This window comes from Tupaia chinensis, unplaced genomic scaffold (genome assembly GCF_000334495.1).
Source record: "Tupaia chinensis unplaced genomic scaffold, TupChi_1.0 Scaffold000159_1, whole genome shotgun sequence".
NCBI classification, from domain to species: domain Eukaryota; kingdom Metazoa; phylum Chordata; class Mammalia; order Scandentia; family Tupaiidae; genus Tupaia; species Tupaia belangeri.
The window spans coordinates 5,504,998-5,513,163 of record NW_006159630.1 but is presented as its reverse complement, the minus strand read 5'-3'; the positions used below and the strand labels follow the sequence as shown (position 1 = coordinate 5,513,163).

At 51.6% G+C, this 8,166-nt stretch overlaps 1 protein-coding gene across 1 annotated transcript in view; it reads right to left on the bottom strand.

The window, feature by feature from the left end:
• The window catches only part of RHBDF2 (rhomboid 5 homolog 2), a 26,753-nt gene that overhangs the window by 11,970 nt on the left and 6,617 nt on the right, over positions 1-8,166 (bottom strand). Inside the window, 5 exon segments of the mRNA XM_027770771.1 lie at position 1; positions 3-23; positions 691-813; positions 816-940; positions 6,310-6,472. The exon segment at position 1 is cut by the window's left edge and continues 127 nt beyond it. Of these exon segments, the coding sequence (XP_027626572.1) occupies position 1; positions 3-23; positions 691-813; positions 816-857 (187 nt within the window). The 5' untranslated portion in view covers positions 858-940; positions 6,310-6,472.

Here is an 8,166-nt window from a genome sequence, read left to right as displayed (position 1 = left end):
AAGTAGGCTGGGTTCTTGGGCCTCTGGGAGGTGGGGGAAGGAAACCCGACTGGCTCTCCCTTGGCCTTTGATAGGAAAACCCCACCCCAACTTGCACTCCCCAGGGCCACTTTCACTCCAAGTTAAAGTCACCCTTTCAAACATGCCCCAGGGGCCCTGGCATGACCTTCCCACCACACCATGACTCCTGCCCGCCCTGGTTCTCTGAGCTCTGCGGGGAGCAGGTGGCACTGACATCGCGCCCTCTGTCCAGACGTGCAGCAGGCCCACGCGTGGGCCCATGCTCGGGCCTGTCTTCAATGAGCTCTTTATGGGCAATGGCCCAGACTGTTGGAAGTTGCTTCGTTACCCTCTGAAGGAGTCAGGCACTGCTCGGGTTAGCAGCTGAGGCTGACCTGACACTGTCACCCACAGCCCACACCCCTCAGAAACAGGGCTGAGGGTCCGGGCCCAGGAGGGTAAAGGCAAACAGCCCATGCCCAGAGTTGCAGCGAGCCCCACTGACTTCCCTAGACAGCCAGAAGTCAGTGTGCCCGAGTGCAGCGTCACATTCCTCATGACACTGTGGGCCCAGGAAGGAGGGGTGAGGCTGGAGCCTGCCCAGGCGGGGGTGGTTCAGGTGCCTCTTTGGGAAGTAAAACCACCCGAAGGGGGTCATAGGGCACATCTGTGGCCTGTGGCAGCCCTCACCTCAGCCAGCATGCTGTCCTGCTCGCCGGGGGCCTGGGCCTCGGGTGGCGGGATGGTGATGGACAGGTTGGGCGGCTTCCGGCTCTGCAGGCGGGTGGTGGGGACCCGGGGAAAGGTCCCAACCCCGAGGAAAGGCCCCTGCCACCATTCTTGTCGGCAGAGGCCATGGCGGGCAGGGGTGGGAGGGCTGGGACGGAGACAGCGAGAGGGGTGCTGTGGGTTATGTCCCCGCAAATTCATGTGCCGACTGCTGTAAAGGGATGAGAAGGTGAGACGCCCATCACGATGCTGGAGGGAGAGACCTCGGGGGTCCGTGACTGGGTGGCGGGGCGGCCCAGGACCTGTTGGGTTTACAAGGAGAGGGAAGGGGCAGGCGGGGCCCACGAGGCAAAGGCCACCTCTCCTGCCCTCACCATGTTGTGACACAGCCTCGCAGAGGGCCCCAAACCGTGAGCAGTTTCTGCAGGTCACCTGGTTTCAGGTATTTCCCGCGACTCGCAATGAAACGGACGAGAGCAGAGGCCTTGGGTGTGGGTGGGGGCAGGGCCCCAGAGGCTGTGGGGACCCTGGGGGCAGGGCAGGTGGTCCAGGCGAAGAACCAACCTGCCTAAAGTTGGTTTTAATAACTTTTTAATAACTTGCCAGAGGGCATCTGTACTTGCTGGAGACAGAGCCAGTAAGCAGCACCCTCCATAGGCAATGGTTACACTACAACCCCTCTCCATCAGGTCTTTCATAAGATACATTTTCTATTTTTTTCATTTAGAGAGATTTTTGCTATAGGGTGCATGAACTTACTGGAGAGAAAGAGAGAGAGAGACAGAGAGACAGAAAGGGAGAAATCAACCCCCATGGGGGGATGGCCACAGCGCAATCCCTTCTCCTCTGTTCTCCTCTCGAAATTCTGGGCGTGCACACATGCCAGGCATTGGTCTCAAGTCCCGGGAACAGGACTTGAACCGTGGTCAACTATGTGAGAGTCCAGCAACGTAACCAATACACCATCTGCTGGTCCCATAATACACATTTTCTATGAGTTTTTATGAAGACCACTCCTACAGTTTTGTCTTATAAACACACACCTATGATAAAGTTTAAATGATAAATTAGGTGCAAGAAGAGATTAACAATAGCTACTGAAGGCCAGCAGGTGGCATAGTGGCTGAGGTGCTGGACTTCCCTCATGGCTAACCACGGTTCAAGTCCCAAACCTGGCAGCTTGCTTTCTCACTTCCACTTTCTCTCTCTCTCTGGTGAACTCATGTAAAAGAATAATAATGATAATAAATAAAATGAAATAATTAATTCTTAAAAAAAAAATAGCTACTAATAAGATAGAACACCTACAGGCCAGCCGGTGGTGCAGCAATTACATCATCAGACTCCCAATGGCCAATAGTGGTTCAAGTCCTGGACCCGGCAGCTTGAAAATCACGCTGGCACATGTATGTGCGTGCCCAAGATCCTGGGAGAATGAAGAAGGGGTTGCAGTGTGGCCATCTCCCAGGGAGCTGATTTCCACTTTCCCTCTCACTGTCTCTGTCTCTCACCCCCTGGCAAGTGCATGCACCCAAAAGCAAAACACTTCGTAGACAAACAAACAAAACCCAGAACAGCTACGATGACACACTGCAATAAGTTATGTGAATTTGGTCTGAACCCTCTCAAAACGGTCAGATCGCTGTTGGCTCCAGGTCACTGAAACCAGGAAAGTGAAGCTGACTGTCCCTGGGTGAGTACCAGCTCTTGCCTTTCTAAAGCTACTGAGATATATTTCACCTTTCACTCAGTTCACCAATTAAACATACAATTAAGAAAAAAAAACAAACAACAGGTGGTGTGGTAGTTAAGATACTGGACTTCCATATGGCCCACTGTTCAAGCCCCCAACCTGGTGACTTGCTTTCTCACTTGCCCTTTCTCTGTCTCTGTTCAAATTCAAAAATAAAAATAAAATAGTAATAATAATAAATAAAATAGAATAAATAATTCTTTAAAAAAAAAAAAAAAACCCACGAGAGTGGGGCACTTAGGTGAGAAAGGTCAGGTCCAGGGACTCACACCCTGCTCAAGAAACGTCTTCACTTTCGGAATAAGCCTCGTGCATGACTTGTCTGAGTGCCCGCTGTTCAGGGAAGGCACCAGGTCTACTGGATCCAAACCCATGGGCGTGTGGAACTACTCAGCAAACAGCCTTTGGCCAAGAGGAAGGGGACTTAGATTGAGATGCTCATCAAGATTTTAAGGATGGGGACCAGCAGGTGGCGTGGTGGTTAAGGTACTGGACACTCCCATATGGCCGACTGCAGTTCGAATACCGAACCTGGTGGCTTGCTTTCTTACTTTCCCTCTCTTTCTCTCTGTGTATCTCTCCGGTCAAATTAAAATAAATTAATGACTAAATAAATAATTATTTAACAAAAAAAAAAAAGATTTTAAGCATAAGCAAATGCATCTAAAGAAGCTTCGTGGAGGGGCCAGCAGGTGGCATGGTGGTTAAGGTGCTGGACACTCCCACCTGGCTGACCATAGTTCAAGTCCCAGACTTGTTGGCTTGCTTTCTCATTCTCTCTTTCTCTTTTTTTTTTTTCTCTCTCTCTCTCTGAGTCTCTCTGTGGCCAAATTAAAATGAATGAATGAATAAACAAAATTAAAATAAATAATCCTTTTAAAAAAGAAGTTTAGTGGATAAAGGAAACCACAGAGAGGAGGAGGGAAAAGACTGACAAAAAAGAAACACGAGGTAGTCGGGAAAGTGAAGACAAGAATGCATCCCGACTTTCCCGATGCCCCAGGAGTGTCGGCCCATCAAGGGAGGGCGTTTCTTCCTCGGTGGCCGAGAGGAAAGTGTGTGTCTCGGAGAAATGGGAGAAACGTCCTCTTCCTGGACGAAGGCTGTCTGGGGAAGCGCGGTCTATGTGCTGAAGTCTAATCCAGTTACGTCGTGACTAGTTTCCTGAATGCATTCTATTAGGTTGCTGGAAAAGTCATGACGTATTTTTCTGTTTTCTTTTTTTGGAGAGATTTTGCTACAAGGCGTGTGTGCCTGCCGGAGGGACAGAGGGAAAGGGGGGGAGCGAGAAATCACCCCCCAGGGTGGATGGCCTTTCATCCCTTCTCCTTCACTCTCCTCTCAGGATTCTGGGTATGCGCACACACGCCTGGTGTGGTTTTGAGCCACCGGGTCCAGGATCTGAACTGCAGTTGACTACGTGAGTCCAACGATGTAACTGCTATGCCATCTGCCGGTCCCATAGTTTTCTGTTTTTCTATGTAAAAATGCATCATGATTTTCTGTCGACTCAATAATTCTGCTAAATTATTTTGGCCTTGGATTTGTAATCTGAGGTTTACCTAATTCTCTAGTGAAATGGATACATTAATTCTTTTTTTCTTTAAGGGTTTTTTCCTTAGGGCATGTGTGCTTGCTAGAGAAAGAGAGACAGAGACAGTGAGAGAAAGTGAGAAATCACCCTCCAGGCTGGGGGGGGGGGGATGGCCACACTGAAGCCCCTTCTCTTCCACTCTCCTGCCAGGATCATGGGCACACACATACACACCTGGCCTAATTTTCAAGCCACCAGGTCCAGGCCCGGAGTCCAACAATGTAAATGCTGTTCCATCAGCTGGCTAATTATTGTTTTTTTAAAAATAATAGGGCTTGGGAACCAGCAGTTAGCATAATGGCTATGTCGCTGGACTCCCATGTAGTCAACCGCGGTTCACGTCCTGGACCCGGTGGCTTAAAACACGCCAGGCACGTACGTGTGCGTGCGTGCCCAAGATCCCGAGAGGAGAATGGAGGAGAAGGGATTGCGGCGTGACCATCCCCCCTGGGGGGTGATTTCTCGCTTTCTGTCTCTGTCTCTCTCTGTCTGTCTGGCGAGCGCGCCCTATAGCGAAAATCATCTCCAAAAAAAAATAATAATAATATGGCCGGCAGGTGGCATGGTGGTGAAGGTGCTAGACCTCCGCATGGGCAACTGTGGTTGGAGTCCCAGACTTGGTGGCTTGCTTTCACTTTCCCTTTCTTTCTCAGGTCAAATTAAAAAATAATAATTAATAAAATTAATAATAAATTATTTTAAGAATTATTTTATTCTTAAGAATTCTTATTTATATTATTACATATTGTTGCAATTATATATTATATTATCCTTAATTCTTTTTTTCAAAGAAGAATTTTATTTAACTTTGTTTATTTATTTAAATTTGGCCAGAGAGGGGCAGAGTGAGAGAAAGAGAGAGAGATATAAAGTGAGAAAGGAAGCCACCAGGTCTGGGATTTGAACCGTGGTCAGCCATGTGGGAGTCCAGTGCCCTTAACCACTTCACCACCTGCAGGACCCTATTATCCTTAATTTTTAAGAATTACTTGGGAACCAGCAGTTAGCGTAATGGCTATGTCGCTGGACTCCCACGTAGTTGACCGCGGTTCGTGTCCCGGACCCGGTGGCTTAAAACTCACGCCGGGCGCGTGTGCGTGCATGCCCAAGATCCCAAGAAGAGAATGGAGGAGAAGGGATTGCGGCATGACCATCTCCCCTGGGGGGTGATTTCTCGCTTTCTGTCTCTATATCTCTCTCTGTCTGTCTGGCGAGCACATGCGCCCTACAGTGAAAATCTCTCCAAAAAAAAAAAAAAAAAAGAATTACTTATTTCTTTTTAAGAATTCTTTTTAAAGAATTATTTACCATTGCTATCTTTTTTTAAGATTTTTTATTATTTAACTTTATTTATTAATTCATTTCAATTTGACCAGAGAGGGAAAGAATGAGAGAGAGAAAAAGAGGGGTAAAGTGAGAAAGCAAGCCGCCAGGTCCAGGATTTGAACCACAGTCAGCCATGTGGGAGTCCAGTGCCCTTAAACACCGTGCCACCTGCAAGCTTCATCATTATTATCTTTTAACTTGCTATAGGGTGTATATGCTCACCAGAGAGAGAGAGAGAAAACATGAGAAAGCAAGCTGCCAGGTCTGGGACTTGAACCATGGTCAACCATGTGGGAGTCCAGCACCTTAACCACAACACCATCTGCTGGCCCCAGTAAACACTTATTTTAAAAAAAGAACATCTTGGGACCAGCAGTTAGCGTAATGGCTATGTCGCTGGACTCCCATGTAGTCGACCGTGGTTTGCGTCCCGAACCCGGTGGCTTAAAACTCACGCCGGGCATGAGTGCGTGCATGCCCAAGATCCTGAGAGGAGAATGGAGGAGAAGGGACTGCGGTGTGGCCATCCCCCCTAGGGGGTGATTTCTTGCTTTCTGTCTCTCTGTCTGGCGAGCGCATGTGCCCTATAGTGAAAACCTCTCCAAAAACAAAAGAACATCTTCAAGTACGTGCTTCATATATAGTGAGCCTCTGCTACAGCCACACTCTGTTCCCAAACCATCACACGGTGATGGTGGCAGCAAGCACAGCACCTCCTCTGAGAAGCCCTCCCTGACCGCCTGAGCAGCCCCACCTCTGATCTGACCTCCTCCACTCATTATCTGTGTTTGGCCTCATTCACTGCTGTGCTGCCCAAAGATGCTGGCCCCTCAGGAGGTGGCAGCCCGGGCGTGCAGGAGAAACCACCAGTGCCGCGGTCCAGCCTGCGTGGCTCCTCCGCCCCTACCTGCAGAACTGGAGCTCAGCCTGTGGCTGGGTCTTGGGGTGAAGGTCGTTAGAGCATCATCCAGACCTCTCCTCACCAGGTACAGATGTTCTGAGGAGAGGTGGACAGACGGAGCCTCCCCGGAGGATGGACAGACAGCTCCAGGCCAAGCAGCCACTCGCGCCTGTGAAAAGGGAAGATGGTTCAGGGATGTGCCAGCACCGGGAGAGAGAGTGAGAAGTCAGCCCTGGGCGTGAGAAGACCATGCTGCAATCCCGTCTCCTCCACTCTCCTCTTGGGAGTTTGGCTATGCACACACACAACCAGAGTGATTTTCAAGCCACCAGGTTCAGAACTTGAGCCAGCAGGACAGCCATGTGAGACCTGGTGCCGTAACCTCCAGGCCACCTGCTAGTCCAACCACTGAGTTTTTCAATCTTCCTGGTCTCAGTCTCTGCATCGGTTAGGTGGGGAGAATCCCACCCCCTGGCAGGCTCCCCTTTCGGTGGAAGCCCAGTGCCATAGAGGCCGGGCAGCCCCGTCCGGCGTGTGCACGGTGTGCTCGGTTCTTTGCAGGCACCCTTCAAGGTGGGTGCTATCAGGTTCCATTGTGCAGGTGGGAATGGAGGCTCGGAAGGGTGAGAAACTAGCCCAGGCTCACAGAGCTAGGCAGGGGTACAGCTAGGACTGAGTTGTTCTGGCTCCAGGGTCCAAGACACCCTCCTTCTCCGAAGCTGCGGGACACCCAGAACAGATCCACCCCACACGGACACGTGGTCTAGCATTCTAGTCTTTCTTTTGTAAGTTTATATTTTTTTAAAAGAATGATTTATTTAACTAAATTAACTTATTTTAATTAGACTAGTAGGGGGACTGAGAAAACGAACTCCCTCGGGTTCTGAGGCCAGGACCCAGCCCCGCTCACAGGCACGCACATGCCTGGTGTGCTCAGGAAGGTCTCTGGATGCGAACTGGGAACCCTCCACATGTGACTGCTTCACAGTATCACATTTTCCCAGGTGTACCGTCCTGCCCCTCTGGTGCCCATCAGACTGGGGCTGCTCAGAGGCATCTGAGGGGCTGCCATGGGTGAATCAGAGCCTCCAGCTGCCCAGCTCCCCCAGCCATGGGGAGAAGCGCACAGGGAGGAGGGCGTGGGGAGTCCTGGAGCAGCTGTGGGCCAGGGCATTTCTGCTGCTTGGAGGCTGGACCCACAGTCCGACCCCACAGCCAGAGCGGACTGCCGCCTTCGGGGCTCACAGGTCGATGGCCTCAGCCACTCACTGGCTCTGAGGAGCCCCTGCGGCCACAAGGATGTCACTGGGTTGAAGGTGTAGGCGGCTGCCCTGATCCTGCGCCCCTCTGGGGACTGCTCTAAGACAACGGTCTCGTGGGCCCCCACACGGCGAGCTCCCGGCCTGGCCTCCCTGGGGATCAGGGTGCAGAGAGAGGGCACTAGGAGGGCACTGCCCTGGGGAACAGGCACCAGGGGGAGGGAGGCGGATGGCACAGGAAGCGGGGCAGCAGGCCCAGCTCAGTCAAGGCCACCAAGCAGGCAGGACCTCCTGGAATCGGAGCTGACCACCTCTCCAGAGACAGCATGCCGGGCCTACCACTTCCCACAAACTACACCCCCATGGCTCCTGGGCTTTCCCTCCTCTCGTCTGAGGACCCACAAGTGATGTGCCGACTCCACCTGTTTACCTGGCGCGCCACTGCTCCTTAAGGGAAGCGAACATCTCACCACCTCCAGGAAGCCTGCCCAGGTACCACCATTCACAACCAGCCACCTTCTCCCTGCCCTTTTGCACCGTCCTGTGGACCTGCCTCTGTGTGGTAGCTCCTGACCACCCAGGCAGCCCAGGGTCCGCCCCCCCC